Source organism: Lycorma delicatula, chromosome 12 (genome assembly GCF_047948215.1).
Source record: "Lycorma delicatula isolate Av1 chromosome 12, ASM4794821v1, whole genome shotgun sequence".
Lineage (NCBI taxonomy): Eukaryota > Metazoa > Arthropoda > Insecta > Hemiptera > Fulgoridae > Lycorma > Lycorma delicatula.
In genome coordinates this window covers 18,994,833-19,017,662 of record NC_134466.1, presented here as the reverse complement: position 1 = coordinate 19,017,662, position 22,830 = coordinate 18,994,833, and the positions used below count along the sequence as shown (strand labels likewise).

The window sequence follows — 22,830 nt, the reverse complement described above, 5'->3', positions numbered from 1 at the left end:
GAAGATGCTGGTGATCATTTCGAGGACATACCATAACCCTCTCTCAGTGCCAAAAATTGTCACGTCAAGTCAAATTTGTCACGAGATATGGACTAGCAAACAGGGAGTACATTATTTGGAACCTTTGTTTGTATACACATGTATTTTTATATCATCGTATTATATTTTATCATCGAGTCATCGTAATTTGTCACTTCAATTCGTTTAATTATCAGTCCTAAATCTGTTCTAAAATTTTTGTCAGTGATGTTAGACCTCAGTAAAAAATGTTCTCTTCTTTTAAAATAACTTTAATTATACTTACAATCGGCTCTCCTGCGGAGCCATAAGTAAGTTTCCTGACAAAAGCACGTAATAAGAAGGTCCTTAAGGAATAACGTTTCAACCGTTATCAAATTTATAACGGTGGAAACATTCATTACGAAAGGACGTTAAGTTTACGCAAGTTTAATACATGACGACCACCTTTATATATTTTACACACTTTACATAAAAATTATACTGATAACGACAAAGGTTTAGTCAATAAAAAAATGTTAAGTCGCTGAAGATGGAATTCGTTTCCGAAAGCGGTAGGATGCATTAAACGATTGTTTTGGTAAGTAGATTTTATATTTTAATTATTTATTGTATAATCATACCGACGGGTCGTGATAGTTTTACGGATAGTTTGGCGGATAGTTTTATCAAAATCTATTATAAAGAGACTTAAACAAATAAACATCGTAAAGTAAAATAATAAAAAGGAAAAATGATGCAGGACACTTACGTTTTTAATATCGATAATAATTATCTTTTTTATAACTTTCTTCTTTTTTTTTTTTTACAGAATATAAAAACAAAAATATATATGTATATATTTTTATTTTATTTCCAAATCGTTTAAGAAATTAAAACTTAAAATAAAAAATATTAATTATTGTAATTTTATAATTATATTTTGTCGTAATCTCAATTAACATAAAATAATTATAAATATTATATTACACATAATCAATTATATAATATTATAATATACATTTATATATATATATAACAATTTTTAACTAAGGACACTACATTTATTATAATTATTTTAAGACTACTAAAATGCATGTTGTTTATTCTTTTAATGAAAGTATTACTAATTATTTTAACAAAAAATAAATTATAAATGTATTTTTTAAATTAATAATAATAATAATAATAAAAATTACGTTAGCTACGGGATGATAACGTAGTTTATATACAGTATTATCCTTAACAAGAATACTTTGATTACGAGAGATAATAAGGGTTATCTGTTACCATAGAAACTCACCCGCCTTTGTTTTATTACATCGGTTAATCGTTTCCATAACAACTACCCCGCTAACTGTAACTCGCTTTTAGATTTACCACCTGTTAAGGATATTACTATAAATTTACAACTACATTGCAATTTAAAAAAATATAAATATATACAGATATATATTTTAAAAAAACATTAATAATAAATCATATTACTATTATTTTTGTAATTATATTTTTACATTTTTAATAATAAAAAACAAAAAAACGTATAATAAAATATAGATATATATTTTCTAATATTAGGCGTTAATAATAAAAGTACGTAAAAATACAACACGGTTATAAATTATACAAACTAATTTATACAAATTAAAAAAAAAAGGAACAAATCTTTTTTTTTCTTTAAATAAAACTATATATATTTACGTTTACAATAATAATTGAAATTTTTTAAATATACCGTTCTTGTGAAGGTATATACTTTTCTTTATATGTAACATTTATATTATTTCCCTACTTTAATTTTTACGCCATATTGAATAAACAGTACAATTTTTTTACAGTTTTATTTTATATTATTAATAAATCGATAAATCGTACTTATCGTACTTATCGTGTATGTTTTATCGATAAATCGATAAAACATACACGCGCATATAAAAATGAAAATTCCGCGTATTTTATAAAAAATAAACCCCTGAATATTTGTTATACGTCTTATGTAGAAATTTTTCTATTAACTTTCTTGTTCTTTCGCGAATGTTATCGATTTGCTATTCTATTATTATATATTTTTCTCTATCTCGGTTTACTTTCGTTATCTCAGATGGTTTTTATAATCTATCGTATTTATTTTATAAATACGGAATGTAAAAATCGTTCCGTAATTAATAATTTAAAGAATACTTAAATGAAAATTTAGGATAACTTATAAATCGATAATTAACCCGCTTAATAAAGTTTATCGATTAAGATTACTATTAAAAAAAAAACAGAAAAGGGATAAAGTTTGAGCTTATTTAATAAATACGTAAACTAAACGGATATAACGAACCGTAAACCTATAGCGGCTGTTATAGTTTTTTTCGTTTATAGTATCGACTCTCGACGAATGAAGTACAGAAGTTTTATAAAGAATATGTATAACGATTGAGTTTTTATTAACGAAAATAAATTTTACGATTTAAGATATTATAGTTTGTACGATGGCACCGCGAAAACGAAACGTATTGTTTTTAATAGATTTATCGATTAAAATCGATTACAAATATATATATCGAAATTACGTAAAATCGATTTATATATAAGTATATAATATCGTAACAAAGTTTGCCGTACTAAGTCCGTTATAGATAAGTATAATGAAATAATAACTTATAAAAATTAAAGAGTATTTGTTACATAGGCGGTCTAATTTTTACTCTCTCTCTCTCTCCTTCTGAATAATATATTTGGCGGTACTGCTTTCTTTACGCTATCTGTTATTGTTTCGATTTTTTGTTCCGTTAAATTATCATTAGTCTCTGTTAAAACAGACCGATAAAATTACCTTAATTAGGAATACCGATAACCGATTTTTATACGTAAATTATATTAGGAAATTAAAGCTATTTTAATTATCTTGCACCCGCTTTCGACTCTAAACGAACGAAGTGTAGAGTTTTTTTATTTGTTATTTAAACGTACGTATAATTTGAAAATTTTTATTTTTTTAAAGTATCAGAAATTCAATAAATAGAATTTATTATCTTATTTAAATTCATATCGTAATAGTAACGTTTCTTTTTTTAATTTCCCGAAATTATTTTATAAAATAATGAAAAGAGGTGATACGGCGACTCTTAATTGTCGCGTTATTTATTTAATATAACTATTTATTTATTAATATCGCAATTTAAATTAAAAATATCGGTAAAACGTTTGGGTTAAACTTAAATATAAATGCCAACGGTAACAGCTGCTAAACGTATATAAATATATTAGTAAAAAACACATAATATTAGCTGCTATGTTCGATAGGGCGGCATGAAATAGTATGAGAATACTTTTTACTAATTTTTTTTTTAATGTTTATTACAAATAACTGTTAATCGACCAAACTTCAGCGGTCGTTATCAAATATAAAAAATAAGTCTTATTATTCGATTTAAATTTTACATTATACATTTTTAACCATATATATATTTCTATTTCTGTTATATTTTAGTGAAATAATTTTTTTATTATTTTTCAAGTTACCAAATAGTTTTTTCTACGGCGCGTATATTTTAGTAGTACGTTAAAAACAAAACAAAAAAAATAATAGTTTACATAAATTTTGGTGTTATTTATTTTGAATTTCTATTTTTTGTTTTTAAATCGTGAATGTAAAGTAAGATAATAGGTATAAAATACAATAGATTAGTAAATATTAACAAATACAACGATTTAACTGTATAATATAAAATTAAAAAACGGATAATTTAATATCTTCAAAAAATAGTATATTTATAAATAGTAATAAAAAATTACGCTATCTAAAAATAAATATTATTTCTGTTTTTTTTTTAGGTTCTTAAACGTTTAGAATAATAAAATAACATCTCTTTTTAAAGTTTTTAATAATAAAAATTTATATTGTATTTTTATTTTACTTGTAAAATAATTTTATAATTCTTGTACAATCAAACAAAATACTCCTGTAAATAAATTTATCACTGTTTTTAACGATTAATAATCTTTTCAAAATTAATATTTTTGTTAATATTTGATATATATATATTAGTATTTTAAAAATAATATACGCTTTATTATAATTAAAAAATATATGAATTTTCTGATGTATTAAAAAAAAATGTATGCCAATTTTTTTTTTAAAGTATAAATTATAAATAATACGGTAAAATATAAGTATTTATAAACCCGTTTGCACGTGTAATTATATAATATATAAATATTTTTTATATCTACGCGTAAAACTTGTAATGCTATATAAATATAGACGTAAACGTTTATTCAATATTGCGAAAATATATATTAAATTTATACAAACCGAAAAAACTTAACAAGGGAAACGTTACTTATCTTTCTGTTACGAAGGAATTAGGTAAGGAAGACGTAAAATTAGGTTGAAAAATAAAAATATATTTAAATATACTAAATTAAAGTTTAGATTAGCTTTAATTTTTTTTTACACTCGTGTATTTAAAATAATTTAAAAATACAAATATACAATAAAAGAATCATATCGATTTATTTCATTTGTAACAGTTAATTTTTTTTCAATAATTTTATTTACCATTACATTTAATATTTTGTTATAACGCATTTTTAAAGTAAATAATTAAAATAAAGTTTGAATCAGGTAGGGTTGTAGCTTAAAATAATATAATAACAATACGACCATCTTAAGGATTTTGATGTGGATTGCTTAATGTTTATCTGAAACAGAAAAAAAACAGTCATATATTACACGATTATATTAATATCTTATTAAGTATTATGTATAATACTACTCACGCATAAGAAATTATGTATATTAACTTATTTGCTAAGTTGAAATGTCGACTCGTCACTACTAACGCTTCAAAATGCCGGTGTATTTCGACTGCGAAGTCGCTAAACTTCAAAGCCTGTAACAGCTGTAAATAGTGTGAGCACATATGTAAGAATTTTCTTAAAATATTCCGCGCAGTCATCACCGGTATTGCTTGTTCACCGCTCGCCTTTCTAAAAGACGTTTTTTAGAAGTACGCAGCAAAAACTGCCTGACAGTACGGATATTTTAATACCGGTAAACAGAAAATATAAAGTTAAAAACAAAATAATAATAGTAAGGGATAAGGTATAAAATTTAATAGAAAGAAGAAATTTTGAAAAGTAAATTTATATTGCGCCTCTTAACTGATGTGGGACATGGAAAATAGAAACAAAGAAAAAATTTGATGTGGATACCACTTCGACTTTCTTGTACGCCTATTAAATTACATATACACATTTTTTTCTGCACTTCATTTGAACTGAGATAAAATCCTTACCTCCAATTCTTTAATAAACATGACAGGTACGCGACTGCTAAAATGTTAATTACATCAAACATTTATACAATTATTAATTCATGAAATATTAGGATAAAGTAAAAATCCCTTTATTACCCTTTAAATAAATGTAAGTCTTATATCTATCTAATACTATGTTTTTTTAAATTATTATGATGTAACCATCAAGAAAATGCAAACCAAAAACGAAATAGGAGAAGTTTATAGCGACATACAAAATTAATACAAAATTTTATAGCGACATGTATTATTAAGTAGACTGAAGCACGTGCATAAATAAAAATAATATTCTAAATTTTCAATTAATATTAAATAGTCAGATGTTTCAGCAAATTTTTAAAAGTAATAAAATTTATTTCACTAACAATTTTTTTTTTCATTTTTTTTTTATTAACATTGAATTATTATTTATTGTATTTTTTTTACAATCGGAGGTTAATAATTATTAATAAATCAATATATTTAAATTAAAAAAAAAAAGTTGGAAATGAAGCCGGATTCGTAGCGATGTGCCTTCCCCTTGTAAGATCCAAGTATTTCAATATTTGGATCTATAACTCTGGAACCAATGTTAACAAGTACCGCTTATTATATACGGTTGAAAAGCTCTCGATGAGAACTTAAGAAAAAGTCCATAATCCAAATTTTGTTGGATTTTGGGATTTTTTGGACGCTTTTGGTTTAGTGGATGGATTGCAATAAAATGGTCGCGGGGGGGGGGTGTACAACTAGGTGTTTTAACAGTCCTAAATCCAAAATCTCAACATCCTACGGCTAATCGGTTTTGAGTTATGCGAGAGAAATACGTACAGACGTCACGCCGAAACCAGTCAAAATGGATTCAGGAATGGTGAAAATAATGGATATTTCCGTTGAAATCTAGAAACCAAAATTTTTCGCGATCAAAATACTTCCTTTACTTTGTGCAAGGAAGTAAAATGGATTCCACGGGACCCGATTTAAGAATTTAAAACCGTGGCCTTATTAAAAATTGTGCACGAGTATTCTGTCAAGAAAGAGCGACTCAATTTTTTTCTAGTATTTGTACTCTAAATAAATTATAATTTCGATAATAAAGACGTCGTTCGTTCAACGAAACCAACTGAGAAGTCAATCTTTTATTTACTAACAATTTTCATTTTTTTCCTCGATAATAATTTTTTATATAAATAATTTTTAAGGTAAAAACGTAATTTGATCAGAGATTAAATCAAAATCAAATTAAAAGAAAATGATTTTCTATCTTTTTCTCGGTCGTAATCATATTATTCCATAATATTAAAACATTTTCTGACATATTTGATACAAAAATCTGTCAAGTTCAAAGCCGGGGAAGTTTTGCATGCAAACCTTTTCTGGATTTATGCAAACCTCTCCTCGGCTCCGTCAAAGGGGCTGTATGACCGGGTGGAGCCGAGGTTCTCCCCGCCCGTAAGGGCTTCTTGTCGTCTCCGTGTTGATAGAAAAAGAAGAGTTCATTGCAGAATTTGGCAAGGTGACGGGTGAGTCGGTTACGATAGATATCATGTCCATGAGGCCGGCCGTGGTCACGGTAGCGGTGCCGCCCATCGTTACGGAAAAATTGTTGTCAGATGGGCGGATCCGTATAGAGCGGGTGGCCTGTAGAGTCACACGGCGCACCTTCAATGACCTGTGTTTCTGGTGCTGGAGTCCGGGCCATACGGCTCAATTTTGTTGCGGCCCGGACAGGAGTGACCGTTGTTTTATCTGCGGAGAGACCGGCCACTTGCGGAAGGACTGCAAGCGGGAAGCTCGCTATCCCTCTTGCAAGTTGCCTGGATATGCATCCGGGGATCGAGGTTGTAAGACTTCACCCGTGTCACGAGTCGGCTGTGCTTGTCTTGGCGTGGTGTTTTCGGGGGACAGCCTCATCCAGGAAACCCACCGGGTTGGTCTAGTGGTTAACGCGTCTTCCCAAATCAGCTGATTTGGAAGTCGAGAGTTACAGCGTTCAAGTCCTAGTAAAGCCAGATATTTTTACATGGATTTGAATACTAGATCGTGGATACCGGTGTTCTTTGGTGGTTGGGTTTCAATTAACCACACATCTCAGGTACGGTCGAACTGAGAATGTACAAGACTACACTTCATTTACACTCATACATATCATCCTCATTCATCCTCTGAAGAATTATCTAAACGGTAGTTACCGGAGGCTAAACAGGAAAAAGATAGAAAGCCTCGTCCAGGAAACCCACCGGGTTGGTCTAGTGGTGAACGCGTCTTCCCAAATCAGCTGATTTGGAAGTCGAGAGTTCCAGCGTTCAAGTCCTAGTAAAGCCAGCTATTTTTACACGGACTTGAATACTAGATCGTGGATACCGGTGTTCTTTGGTGGTTGGGTTTCAATTAACCACACATCTCAGGTACGGTCGAACTGAGAATGTACAAGACTACACTTCATTCACACTCATATATATCATCCTCATTCATCCTCTGAAGTATTATCTAAACGGTAGTTACCGGAGGCTAAACAGGAAAAAAAGCCTCGTCCGGGAGGGGTGGGAGGCTCCGATGTCCGTTGTTAGTGATCGGGCGGGGACTCCCTTGTAAGCACCGGTAAGTCCGTAGTCCCGGTGGGGCTACAGTCCCCACCCTTTGGGGGTTCCTCATTAGAGGCGTGGCATGAAGACCGGAGTCCCGGTGAGGGCCCCATCTGGAGACCCCTCGTTAGAGGCATGGCGTGACAATAAACGACCGAGTACCGGCTGCCTGGGCAGGGTTTTGTTCCCGCCGAGGTATGGCACCTCTCGAAGCTGTTTATTTTTGATTACGTGTCCGACTCTGGTAGGCGGGGAAAATAAAGATCCGACGTAATAAAAAAAATAATAAATAAAATTATTTCCACAGATATATTATTTAAAAAAAAACAAAAAACTACGCAATAATAAATACAAATACAATACGGTAGAGCAAAAGAAGATAGAGAATAATTGTAAACATTACTTTTTTTACAAAAAGTCGTTTTTTTCTTTACATCATTATGTCGACTACGCCGTAATTTTTTTGATTTCAAAGAATTTGTTTTAAATTTTTTTGTAATTTTTTCACGGTTCTTCCGTATCACGGATACTGTCGAACGACCTACGCCCAATTCTTGGGCGATGTCTTTATTAGTTCGCCATTCTCTAACTTTGTTTTTCGCGAAGTCGTAATTAAATCGCTATTAATTGAATTACACAGGATACGTAAAATAAAATACTGTACCCGCACGATACGATACGCTTACAGCAAAAGATTAATAACAACTGAATGCCACTGCTTCAGTTTATAATAATCTAAGACACGAAGAAGTAGTACATATATAAGAAAAAAGGAACCGTCAAAATATTTCTCTAGCTACAGTGCAGATATTCTACACTCCGTTACGGATAAGACACTTCTGTTCATTACAAAATATAAAATGCTGCATCGCAGTAGGAAAAATATTGTTCATAATAACCGATGTTATTATAAACAATTTGCATACTATATTTATGCATCGATATGATACCAAATTTTTTTTTTTGTCTTCAGTCATTTGACTGGTTTGATGCAGCTCTCCAAGATTCCCTATCTAGTGCTAGTCGTTTCATTTCAGTATACCCTCTACATCCTACATCCATAACAATTTGTTTTACATATTCCAAACGTGGCCTGCCTACACAATTTTTCCCTTCTACCTGTCCTTCCAATATTAAAGCGACTATTCCAGGATGCCTTAGTAAGTCTGTCTCCTCTTTTAACTATATTTTTCCAAATGCTTCTTTCTTCATCTATTTGCCGCAATACCTCTTCATTTGTCACTTTATCCACCTATCTGATTTTTAACATTCTCTTATAGCACCGCATTTCAAAAGCTTCTAATCTTTTCTTCTCAGATACTCCGATCGTCCAAGTTTCACTTCCATATAAAACGACACTCCAAACATACACTTTCAAAAATCTTTTCCTGACATTTAAATTAATTTTTGATGTAAACAAATTATATTTCTTACTGAAGGCTCGTTTCGCTTGTGCTATTCGGCATTTTATATCGCTCCTGCTTCGTCCATCTTTAGTAATTCTACTTCCCAAATAACAAAATTCTTCTACCTCCATAATCTTTTCTCCTCCTATTTTCACATTCAGTGGTCCATCTTTGTTACTTCTACTACATTTCATTACTTTTGTTTTGTTCTTGTTTATTTTCATGCGATAGTTCTTGCGTAGGACTTCATCTATGCCGTTCATTGTTTCTTCTAAATCCTTTTTATTCTCGGCTAGAATTACTATATCATCAGCAAATCGAATCATGTTTATCTTTTCACCTTGTACTGTTACTCAGAATGTAAATTGTTCTTTAACATCATTAACTGCTAGTTCCATGTAAAGATTAAAAAGTAACGGAGATAGGGAACATCCTTGTCGGACTCCCTTTTTTATTACGACTTCTTTCTTATGTTCTTCAATTGTTACTGTTGCTGTTTTGTTCCTGTACATGTTACCAAATTAACCTACAGAAATGTTTTTGGTCACTGTATTCAATATGTCATATCCGATCTCGCAATAATTGATGCTGTATTTATTTTGTTTTTTTTTTTAAATTTTTTATTACGTAAAAATATATTAATAATTTTTCCCGATTGATTTTTAAATAGAGGTAATTTACTTGCCGCAATGAAATATAATGATTATTCAAAAAAAAAATTTTTTTACTGAACTGTTTTACCGGGACCGTATGAGATTTCTATTGCATTACGTGTAATATCAGTACAACAGTTAGTCGTTTTACCGATTAGGATATTATTAAACCTCATACTGCATTATTGCTATTTAAATTATTGAACAAAGCTTTGTACTTTGTAATCAAAATGTAATCTAATAGTTTATTTATTAGCAGCTTCTGTTTACGTTTAACCTTTAAGTACTTAAATACAAACATCTATAATAATAAATTTGTTTTTAGTTAATTATTGAAATATTATATTACGCAATAAATGTTGTATCTGTTTATTAAAATTATTATTTTTTTATAGCTTTTATTTATTATTTATATTAAGTAATCTTTAGACCCTTAGAGAGATCTCTGCTTCGTCAAAAGTTTGTTTAAAATATTTTATTAAAAATAATATTTAATTATTAAAACCGTTCTGTTGTAAGTTTATTATATTAATAGTTAATATAAAATGAAAAATTCTGTTATTTTTTAAAAATGTTACTAGATAATGTACGATCTATTTTTGATGCCGTAATTTTAAATATTTAAATTTAAATAAGGCGTATTATTTTCTAAGTATACGATCGGCTTATCTAAACGATACTCTTAATAAAAATTATATTTAAAATTTATATTATTTAAATTATCACCTATTTTAAAATTTTCTCGTATCTTCTACTTTAATTTAATCTTAATTTTTCAATCTTGAAAATTAAATTTTAAAATAAACTTAAAAAAACTACAACGAGGCCCAGAGGAGTCCCTTGTCGGGTCCGGGATTCGCCTGAGACCCGAAGGTTCAGGTTCTCGCTAGACGGGCCGGCTAGTAATAATATAAATACCAACTCGTTGAAAGTACGAAAGACTTTTTCAAGACAAAATCTAACTCTATTTAACGTGGTCCTCAGTCGGGTATTCGAAAAAAGTCATATTTACTCCGTACAGCGTTTTCTAGCAACAATGTACTAGATATTTTTTATGCGGAAAATTTTAACGATTTTTTTTTTGTTTTACAAAAATATTAAATAAGTAGACCCAAATAAAAATATTTACGTTTTCAGTAAACCGGTTATGTACTAGTCGATATTTATAAAAGGTTAGTAGTTAAATTTATTATTATTTTTTTCAAATTGACATATCGGAACGATAAGATACAAAGTAAATTTATTTGATAATATAATTTAAAACAATAAATAATAAATAAATTTTATTTTTACCAAGACTAATTTACGAGTTTAACTTCCCTCCAACTTGTTCCGTTTGTTTTTGCATATTCTGCTTACCGCCATTCATCTGATTTTCCCTTCATAAAAAAGAAACACGAAAAAGTAAATGTTAGTGATCAAAAACATAACAATATACTATTATAAACAAAATATAAATGATAATAAACCAAACGAAACCAATTTTACCAAACAGTAAAAAAATTACTTGTATTTATAGAATAAGAAACTGAAAACTAAAATGTAATACTACTTCGTTACGAGCAGACAAAGCATATTTCAGCAAAAAGATATGATACAGAGTGATTTTTTAGTCCTGTTACCCAATTTTAAAAGTAATTTAAGAAAGGGAAATTTAGGTGGAGTAAAAAAATGTATTTGTTACTTACAAAAGAGATTTAATAAAAAGCTATTACTTACATAATTGTTATGGTTAACTGGCATTTCTCCCGGCACCACCCCATTCGGTCACCCTAGAGCATAGACCAAATGTCAGTGCCAAGATACGGCTACTGTGCCTCTAAATCAGTTTAGCAACCTCGTTACCTAAAAGCTCCTAGTAAGCTACATATCAGCGTGAGTGAATTAAGCAGGGTGCTATTCACCACCCGCTTATGTGTCCCAACCGCTCACTTGTCAAACTAAATCTACATCGGGGAGGCGCATAATTGTTAAAGAATATGCTAAAAATGCCCACCCCTTGCGGTTATACACGCACGGACTCTTTTCAGCATATTAGCAGAAACCTTTTTAAGAGTCGCATTGGAAATATTCGCGATTAAGTCTGTAATATTGACTTTAAGTTCATCAATAGTGTGAGGATTGTTTTTGAAGGCCTCGGACTTAATATAGCCCCACAAAAAGTAGTCAGGAGATGTGAGGTGTGGGGACCTTGGAGGCCATAAGCCCTTGCTTATTATTATTATTATCAAAGAACTCTAGCAGAAAATGCACGGTTTCTCGAAACGTGTGGCATTTAGCGCGCCGTCTTGCTGAAACCAGCAATACCGTTCTTGAGGTTCCAGGAGGGACACTAATTGGCGCACAATATTCCTGTATACTTCACCGTTTACTGTCTTTTCGAAGAAAACGGGTCCGACTATACGATGACGAGATATCGCACACCACACTCCGTTTTTTTCAGGATGCAAAGATTTGTCTTGTAAAGCGTTAGGTTTTCAACCGCCCAAATTCGACAGTTTTGACCGTTCACATAACCGTCGAGATGGATCCAAGCTTCATCGCTAAAGAACACTGTGTTTAAAAATTCAATTCCGTTATCGTTTATGAGAGACCTAAACCGACGGCAATATTGCAATCGCTTGTTTAAATCTGGAGGTTGAAGCTCTTGGACTAATCGTACGCGATACGGATACAATTTCAATTTTTTAGCGGCTTTCTGAACACTCGAATATGACAAACTGACTTGCGTGGAAAGTTTTCGTAAACTTTTCCGTAGAGAATTGAGCGATCTTGTTTTCACATTCTCTAAAACGTGATCTGTCAAGCGAGTCGGTCGACCGGTACGTTTTCTGTCGCAAACACTACCTGTCTCTCGAAATCGGTTTGCTAGCCTAGAAATTGACATTTTTTCTGGCGGAGGAACACCAACAAATTTAATTTGAAACGATTCTTTTACACTTGCGTACGATTTCGTAGCAAAATATTGTTCAAGAATGAAAACTCGTTGTTCTACGGTAAAAGACATTCTGTTCGTAACACGACCGGAAACGGCACAAAAGTTTACACAGCTCAAGGAGAATCAACTCACACTGCCGTATCTATTCCGGTTGAGGCGGTTACGGCAACCAACTTCGTGTCATAAAACAAAATTTCTCTTTCTTAGAAAAAAATTACCAGCCATTAACAATTGGGTAACAGGACTAAAAAATCACTCTGTACTATCTTCTAACTAAACAGTCTAAACTTTCCACACAAACTGACTGTTGTAGAAATGTTTGGTAGTATAAACTATATTATACATTAACAAATTGCGTTCAGCTTGAAGTGATCACCGCTTACTGTATTATTTTCGTAGTTTTCGTTTTATTTTTTTTATTTTAAAAATACAAATAATTGTAATATTCTTGTAAGATTATTATTATTTTTTTGTTTATACATTTTTTTGTTTTGTTTTTGAAAGTTACATTTATTTTTGTTAGCTTTAATAATTATTATTTGAAAATTGAAATGCATGTTCAGTTTTGTATATATATATATTTTTTTAATAACCCGTTTTTGGAGTTGTCTTTATTTATTATGAATATGTAATACAGAATGATTCAGGGAAACAGGAATTTGTGTTTGTATGTCTGGGCAAGTGTCAGCACCGAATAACTTATGTATAAACCAGCTTAAACTATCTTGCTATTTACGTATCATGGATACTTGTAGCGGTGTGCGACGTGATTATTCCATCAAAGCGTTTTGTAAAAATAATGGTTTGAAGGCACGCCTAGAGAATTTTGACGAAAGTTTAATTTACTGTACCGCTATCTTGTACCTTCAATACGTGCAATTAACACATATGGATAAGCAATTTTGAGGAAATCGATTTAAAAAACCTCCACTAAGACAGTATCGAAACTGTGTGAGTTGCTGTCGTAAGAAGTTCACTGTCTTTAAAGTCGCACGGTTAAAACTTTTGAAGAATACTGACGTAGGACATAATTTACCATCCGTACAGATCTCGGATCATTCTGGAACTGAAACCAGATGATCACGTATTGCCCCATCGTTTCTATAACCTAACGGCTTTGTTAATTAAATAAGATCCCTTTCGGCACGCCAGAAGGCGGAGGTAGATTTCACAGGTGCTAAGTAAGGGATAAAAAAGATTTCAAACTAAGGTTAAGAAAAACTTCAGTTTAGTCAAGACGTCAATGGTTGCATGAGAAAAACGTTTCACATGTTTTGCGTACGACAAGCCTCATCTTTTACAATACCTGCAACATTTTGATCATTCCTTGCCGTAAGGGTTTATTTTTCCTGTTTTCAAAAAAGTTAAATATTTGTGTTCTTAATTTACTTTTTCCCATTCTATAAAGATGAATGTGTAATTTTAATCTTTTTTTACTCAAAAGATGATCAATTATCTCCTAGTTTTTGCAAAGATTTTCCTCTTTTTCCTCTAGAATTTAAACTAGTAGAATTTGAAAATCGTGCAAGTAATATAGGATTACTAATATTTACGAAAAAAGAGAATCGATTTCCAACTCAAATATATTCTGAATTTCTTTCTCTAGAATCGGACCTTGAATTTTTCTTAGTATCTTTGCTTTCCTTTTTTCCAATTTTTTTTGGTTGTAAAGAAATTCAAGCATTCGTGTGCATATGAAGCTGCGGGTAAAATTACTGTCTTATATAGCCTAATTCTAATATTTCTTGATATTGTTTATTTATTATAAATTTGTGACGTTACATGATTTGATTTTTACATTTTTTGTACTCTTGTTTACATGCTTTCTACTTCCAGAACATTAGGAGCGATTACTTCACTACGGTATTTAAATTTGTTTAATATTTTTATTAGAAGATAATTTAATTACATCGATTCAGCTTTTTGTGTTGGAAATCCACTCCATTTTTTCATGTGATATTAGTTATCCTATTTTACTTTCACATTTTTATAATTCTAAGAGTTTATTTTTTCATTCTTTTGAGTTGTTTTCAAAGATTACTAAATCATCCTGAAAAGCGAAATGATTGGTCGACAGAAATTTATTTTTAGTACCTAATTTTACGGAATCATAGATGTTTAACTGTTTGAGTTTCTTGATCCATTCTCTTATAACCTTTTTCAAAGTACAATTAAACAATATCGGGAAGAGACCATTTCCCTAACGTACACCAGTTGTAATTTCAAAAGGATCAGAAACCGCTCGAAGAAATTTTATTTGAGAAAAGGTTTTTCTAAACGTTTCTTTAATAATGTTTACAGTTATTTGATCGAATTTAAATTCTTGGAGAATTTTGAAAAGTGGTTCTCTATGAATTGAATCGTAAACTTTTTTTTAAATTCGACAAAAATATCTAATAAATATTTTTATTTCAAATTTATTGCGCTGCAGTATCAGTCGCATTGCGACTGAAATTTTGTTCGGCACAACTTTCACTTGGGGGTGGACCCCACCTAACGGACTAACCGGACTCCACCTAACAGTGGAGCGGGTCCACCTAACGGACCCCAGAAGTCCCCGCTCCATCACGGGAACCCACACACCAGGGCACGTGAGCCCTCAGGAACGGGGCTGTCCGCCCAGCCCTACTATAAACTACACCCCTCAGTATCCCAGTCGTCTTGCCTCATATTTTATTCTGATAACTGCTCTTGCAATTATTGCAAAATTATTCCAGTTTCCGGACATAGCCAAGAGCCACTCCGAGAGCTGCTCCGGTCGGGTATGCATCAGTCCTGCATTTATACGTTGTTCCTCCCATCGTCTGCACTCAAAAATAGTGTGTTCGGCATCGTCAACCGCATCGCAGTAACAACAGATTGGTGACTCTCTCCTGCCAAACCTATGCAGGTATTGTTCAAACGCACCATGTCCCGACATGAGTTGCGTTATGTGGTAATCTAATTCGCCATGATCTAGCCAAGCATCCAGGTCCGGGATAATTCTTCTTGTCCATTCGGCCACTGCTCAACCCGCCCGGCAGACTCCTTTACTCTTCACAAACCTCACGTGACTTGACTTTACAGTATTAAAATATACGTTTCGTTTAACTAGCCGTTCCCTGAGGTCTGACTGTGATCGCAGTTTCTTCGACGCTACATCGGGTCAACCGCCATAATCACCGTGTCTTAAGCGAAGGACATATGAGTGATGAGGTCAGTGTTAAGAGGATCAGCATTGTAAATTGGATACAGAACCGGGCCAGAGACTAAACCCTGTGGAACCCCCGATTTGGTATCAAAAAAGTCTTATCTCTGGACCTATTTTTCCTGTAAGAACCGTCCACCTAGGTAGTAATATCAAATAATATGATTGAGACAGGCTCGTTTGAAGCTTGTACAACAGACCAGGCGACCGAATCGTTTTATTATATATTAAAAAATTAAAGCCGAAATTCCATCAGAATAATTTTAATTTAGATGTTGCAATTCTGGTTAACATTATTGGCTGTATTTCTATAAGTTTTTTTCTAATCCTAAGATTTCATTTAATTCGGTAAAACTTGGCTTCATAATAAAAGAAAACGTTTCTTCAAATTTTACCCAGTAAAACATTATTTGAATAAACTAACATTTTTTTGGGTCGTTAATGTTTTAAAAATATAAATGGATGCAATTTTGTAAATGTAAAAAAATATTGTTTTGCGATCGATATTTAACCCTTTCAGATTGTTATAGACTCGTCGACATAGCAGACGTACTCGACTCCGTAACGGTAGTGACGTTACTGTATATAAGTTTTAGTAAATAATTTCTATCCGTTCACGAGTTATGAATAAACGTAAAGAGACTGACAAAAGGGAATTAAAATAAATACATTTTATTATAAATATGAGTTTGCGTTATTATTTTGAAATTTATTATAATATTGCATATCTTCTGTTGATTTTAGGATATCCTACAAAATACTGTTTGAAAATGTTCATCTTGAATGCGAAATTTCCTTTATTGAAAATAGTGTAATTATCGCTGTTTACAATTCCTTTCCTCATTTCTGGCTTAAAATCGTTCTATTTCAGTTCTTCCTTTATTTGCATATCTCTCCTTTTTGTCTTACTCCTTTCTGTTTATTCTTGAATTACTTTAATAGGATATAAAATAGTGTAATCACTATTTACGTCATTTAACACGTTGTTTGACACATACAATATAAAATAAAAGTTGATTTGAAGAAAATCATTTTATCTACCGTGGAAATGAATTGCCAAAAGGAAATTAACATTTTACTGTGATTCATAGTTGCATCATTTCCAGTAAAATACCATATTTCGGAAATAAAACGTTATCCAAAGGTGTGAAAGGTTCTTCCTGCGAATAAAGTTTTAATAATTTATTTATTTGTTTTATTATTAAAAGAAGTTGAAAAACCGGCTAATTGTCATTTTATTCTTGGTCTAGAAGATCTTTCTAATATTGTGAAACGTTTTGCTCAAATTATAATTAAATAAAAGTTTCCTTTTATAATTTTTAGTTCGATTGTATTTTATCAAAAGTTGAATTTCCATTTGTTATATTATAATAAAAATGGAAGATGTACAAAATGAATTTAAAAGAAAAAAAAAGAAAAAAACGATAAAATTTAATTTTCTTTAAAATCAGCCTCGTTGTTCTGGACGCCTATCTTTTATCCTGATACAAAAATAAATACGCGACTTTCACTTTTTATGTGTATTTTTTCCAAAATAAAAAAAAATATTTTAGTTGCAATTATTTCCTAATTAAAAAAAGTTATTGTTTCATATCACAAAGGATGGTTTTTTCTAAAAATGATGTACATACAATTTCAATGTTTTTTTTTTAAATTAATGTTAAAAAGAAAACGGTTACAGAACCGTTTACCTTTTACCACTCAGTAATTAAATTAACACTGATAAAAATTAGATTATCACCATACCTTACATACACCGACTATTACTCGGTCGATCAACAGATTGTATACCTCCACTTAATTCTGCCCCCTATTACTTCTCGAGATATTACTTCTTCGGGGTTTATTTTTGTTCATCTTTTATACGATTTATTTCTTTCTCTCAACCTTCCTCTAGGACTTTTTTTTTAACCTCCAGGACCACCGTTTAATATTTCTTCAGAGAATGAGATGAATGACAGTTAGCGTGTGAAAATGCCTTGCCAGACCGGGATTCGAACCCGGGACTTCCGGATGAAAGGCCGAGACACTACCACTCGCGTCAGGGGGCCGGCCATTCTGCTATGACTTGTATATAATTATTATACTGGGTGATCAAAAGACTAAATATAATTGTGACTTAAAATATTATATTTTACGTATGAAATTAAACGTAAATTAAATTTTGTTTAAAAGTTTACACGTTTATCGTATTACAAAGTACGTTCAAAGCTAGCGCCTTGCACAACGATGCACTATGGCGCTAGAGTGATCGCATAAGAGTCGTGTGACGCAAAAATGTTATTATAATTGATGTCGATCTTTCGTTGAATGTTCGCCTTCGGTTCATCGATAGCGTGAAAATTTCATTCGTAAACTTCAAACAACCCTAAACGAAAAAATCGCAGCTAGTCAAATTTGAGGAACACGAATGATAAAGACTTCTGCTGGCAGTTAATTACTCTATAAAAGCCGCACGAACACCTGCTAGTAACACGCTCTTGTTGGAAGATGCCGTACTCTTTTTTAGGATCTATCGATTGAGCGTAGAGTATTTTGAAAAATGTACGAACATTTCTGTTAATACAATTAATGACGAAATTATTGACCCTCGCTATGCGATTACCAAAAACAATACACCATACACTGACATTTTTTTGTCGTGGACGCTCAAACGTCGGTTGATGTTTGAGCGTCATTCATACCACCGCCTTCTGCTGACAGTTCAATTTGTCCGTCTTCTTAAGTTGTTACACCGATATCGTTTCAAATTTAGTATATTACATTTTTAATTCCGTTGATCTCCGTGGCGGAGTGGTAACGTCTCGGCCTCTCAACCGAAAATTCCGGGTTCGAATCCCGGTCAGGGATGTTATCTTTCATACGCTACAAATTTACATTTTCATATTCTCACTTACAAGCTTCTGCGGTGAATTAATACATCGATTAAAAAAAAAGAAATAAATAAATTGAAGAATCTTACGTTTAGATACGTATCTTAACACCTATTTTAACCTCTTTGTATAGAACAGGGAAGTATCGTAAAAGCGAAAAATTTTGGTTTTCAGATTTCATCGAAAAAAACCGTTTTGATGATCCTTGATTCCATTTTGACTAGTTTCAGCGTGACGCTTATACGTACGTACATATGCACGTATGTATCTAAATGATTAGCCGTAGGATGTTGAAATCTCTATTTAGGACTGTTGTAACATATAGTTGTGCATCAACCCCTTTTGATTGCATTCCACTGGACCAAAACGGTCCAAAATAGGTCCAAAAATTTGGATTTTGAATTTATTCTTAACTTCAGTAATAACCCTTCATTGAGAGCTTTTCAACGATACAGCACAAGTAGTACTTATTTTTATTGGTTCACAGTTATAGCCAAATAAAATTTTAATTAATGAAATATTTGGATCTTACAGCGGAAGAGGCGCATCGGTCCAATTCCGACTTCATTTCCTGTTTTTTAAATTTTTTTAATGATTTATTAATAATTATTAACATGTGATTGTATAAAACATTTCAAAATAAATAATAATTTAATAATAGCAGTACAAAAAAAAGTATATATGAAAAAACGAAAAGTTATTAGTGAAATAAAATTTTTTGTACTTTAAAAGTTTAGATTTCAAACATGGGACCGTTTGGTTTGGTAACTATTATATATAATTTTAAAACAGCTTACCAAATTCCAGTTCGATTTCCTCGAGTGGTTTCGGCTATTTTACCATCTTCAAGGGTATAATTATGATTAACAAATATAAATTATAATCTCACACACACACACACGCACACACCTAACACACAAATATATATATATATATATATATATATATATATATATATATTATAAAACAATTGAAAGTAATTTTGTAAAAATTCGTCAAAAATTAGTTTCTCAATTGTTATTGAAATCACTAATAATCAATCAGATAACGATTGAGAAATTATTACAATACGGACGTAGTCACTTAAAACTTTGTTTTGACGAATTTTAACAAAATGAGGATCAATTGATATAATGTTAATTTAATTATGTAAGTTTATAGTTTTATATATTTTAGTCGTAATTATCCTCTTGAAGATGGCAGAATAGTCGAAAGCGCTCGAGGAAATCAAACTGGAGTTTGGTAAGCTGTTTTAAAATGATATATAATACTTTTAAAACTGTGTATATGTAATTTAATAGGCGTAGAAGGAAGTCATCCGGTGCCCACATCTGATTTTTTGTAATCATCTTCATATAAGTTTTTTCGGATTAACAAAAATTCTTTGAATATAGGCCTCTGGAATCTTAACGGAAGATTACCTATTTCGTTTTCCGTTTGCAACCGACCGTATTGTACTCCAATTTTTAATCGCGTACTGAGATACCGGCATTCAGAAATTTTTCCGTGAATATTTGACGCGTTTCTTGAAAGGATCTAAAACGCACATAAATTTTCACTATAGCAACGCTATCCTCGATCGTATAAGGCGTTTTAACAGTTTACCACTGAAGATAATAGACGAGACCGATACCCGCCAATAGTGACGCTAACAGTAGCGGTGTTAAAATTAACTCGAATGACTCTAGTTCGATACGGATCGATTCGTTTTTTATGTTGCTCATCCGACATTTAAGATGAAAAATTTGTTTTGCTACTTTTTCATCGACGTAGTCTGTAAAAACTCAAGTTTGCTTACTTTGCCCGGTACAATTTTTCAGTTCCGCTTTACATGGTAGGTTTTCTCCTGCTTCAACATTTGTCATTCAGTCTTTTCTAATCTATCTAACAGTTTTAAACGGTAGAAAGACTGAGTTTAAGAAACAATAACAGTCATTAATATGTAAATACGCAAAAGCGTATTTGAAATAAAACGCTGTCGATGAAGAAGCCGGGAAAGTTATACAACGTTGATTCGGTATTTTTTTTATTTGAAAATAAACTGAATTATTGGTTCGTAATTTATTTTATTTTCAAATTTGTGTTTACCTAGTAACATCTTTAAGATTCAGGCACATATTTTACTATCATATTCGTAAAAACTGCGCAAAAATTTATAATGCGATGAACACACGTATATATGGGATTTGTCTGTGTGATATTTTTCCCCCGGTCGGGTAACATAAAACGTTTTATATTACTCAATATATTATTTTCTTTTTTTATATTTATTTTTCTTGATTTTCTTGGATTAGCCGAGAGAGATTTAGTGGGATCTTTTATAAAGAGTAAAGTCTTTTATATACCAGTGCCTTTCCTGATCTATGTAATAAAGTATGCCAGAAGCACGTAATTTAAAAAAAAAAGAAGGAATGTAAACTACACGCGCAAGCTAAATATAAATATAAATAATGTATAATGCCCTTTTTTAAAATATAGCAAACAGAAGTTAAAGCGGGATACCTATAAAATATATTTTACCTTTTTTATAGTATTGAACATTTTAATATATTAGCAGTTACAAATAAATAAAACCACATACTATACTATATAAATATATATACATTCGTGTGTGTGTGTGTGTGTTTAACAGATAAGAAATGGTGACGTTACGTTGAATGTAATCTGAAGTAATATCCCTCTAGTCAAAGGCAATCCGATGGAAAATTATGGTTAAGGGCTGGTAAAGTCACCTTATTTTACAACATAAATAAAAACAACCCCTTGTGTACATTTGGAAATGTAAGAATTATTAAATTTTTAAAACAAACAAAAAAATACATAAAACATTTTTGTATAAAATTATTTTCCCGTGAGTATATTGCAATATACTCGTAATAAAAAAAATATGTCTTTACAATATTACAGCACTGAAGCAAAAAAAGGCTTTTTTAAGCATTTTATTTTGTTTTGTTTTATATAAATTTATGCGAAATAGTTAAAAATATAGCTGTATTACAATTATGGGAAATTTAAAAAAAGGACCACATGTAAAATAAAATCTAATTGGACCACATGACTTCCTTGCACGCCTATTAAATTACATATACACATTTTTAAATTATATAAAGTTTTATTTCACTAATAACTTGTAATTTTTTATTATATATATTTTTTTCTTGTTATTGAATTATTATTTATTGTAAACATCTTTTTACTACAAACACAGGTTAATAAATATTAATAAATGAATATATTTAAATTTTAAAAAAAGTTAAAAAAAAGGAATGAAGTCAAATTCGAACCGATGTGTATTACCCTTGTAAGATCAAAATATTTCATTAACAAAAATTTTATTGGGCTATAATTCTAGAACCGTTGAAAATAAGTACCACTTATGACATATCCTTGAAAAGCTCTCGATGAGCACTTATTACTGCAGTTAAGAAAAAGTCCAAAATCCAAATTGCTTGCATTTTGGGCTTTTTTGGGCATTTTGGTCAAGTCGATTGCAATCAAAAGGATTGGAGCACAACTACATGTTACAACAGTCCTAAATCTAAAATTTTAACCCGCTAAGGCTAATCGTTTTTAAGTTACACGAGGTATGTTTGTACTTACATACATACATACGTACGTAGAGACGTCACACAGAAACTAGTCAAAATGGTTTCAGGGTTGACCAAAATGGATATTTCCGTTGAAATCTGAAAACCGTAATTTTTCACGATTACAATACGTCCTTTACTTCATACAAGTAAGTAATAAAAAAGCCGGCGAATCGTTGGCATCGCTAGAACATTTTGCAATGCAATCATTTTAAGCTCCATTTGTACCTCAGGGATTGGTAAACGTAATCAAATAATATTTCTAGTCGGAGGGATTATCGATTTTTAACCGATTATTAAACTATTATCATCA

The 22,830-nt window shown here is 31.1% G+C and overlaps 1 protein-coding gene across 2 annotated transcripts in view; it reads right to left on the bottom strand.

The window, feature by feature from the left end:
- Window positions 1-4,295: 4,295 nt before the first annotated feature.
- The window catches only part of Dh44 (corticotropin-releasing diuretic hormone 44), a 560,768-nt gene continuing 542,233 nt past the window's right edge, over window positions 4,296-22,830 (bottom strand). The window contains exons 5-6 of one of the 2 annotated variants that reach the window (XM_075379792.1): window positions 11,226-11,311; window positions 4,296-4,692 (exon numbers count right to left, since the gene is read on the bottom strand). In XM_075379792.1, the coding sequence (XP_075235907.1) occupies window positions 11,236-11,311 (76 nt within the window). In that variant the 3' untranslated portion in view covers window positions 4,296-4,692; window positions 11,226-11,235. The remainder of the gene's footprint in view (window positions 4,693-11,225; window positions 11,312-22,830) is intronic. The other variant, XM_075379793.1, reaches the window with a different exon arrangement.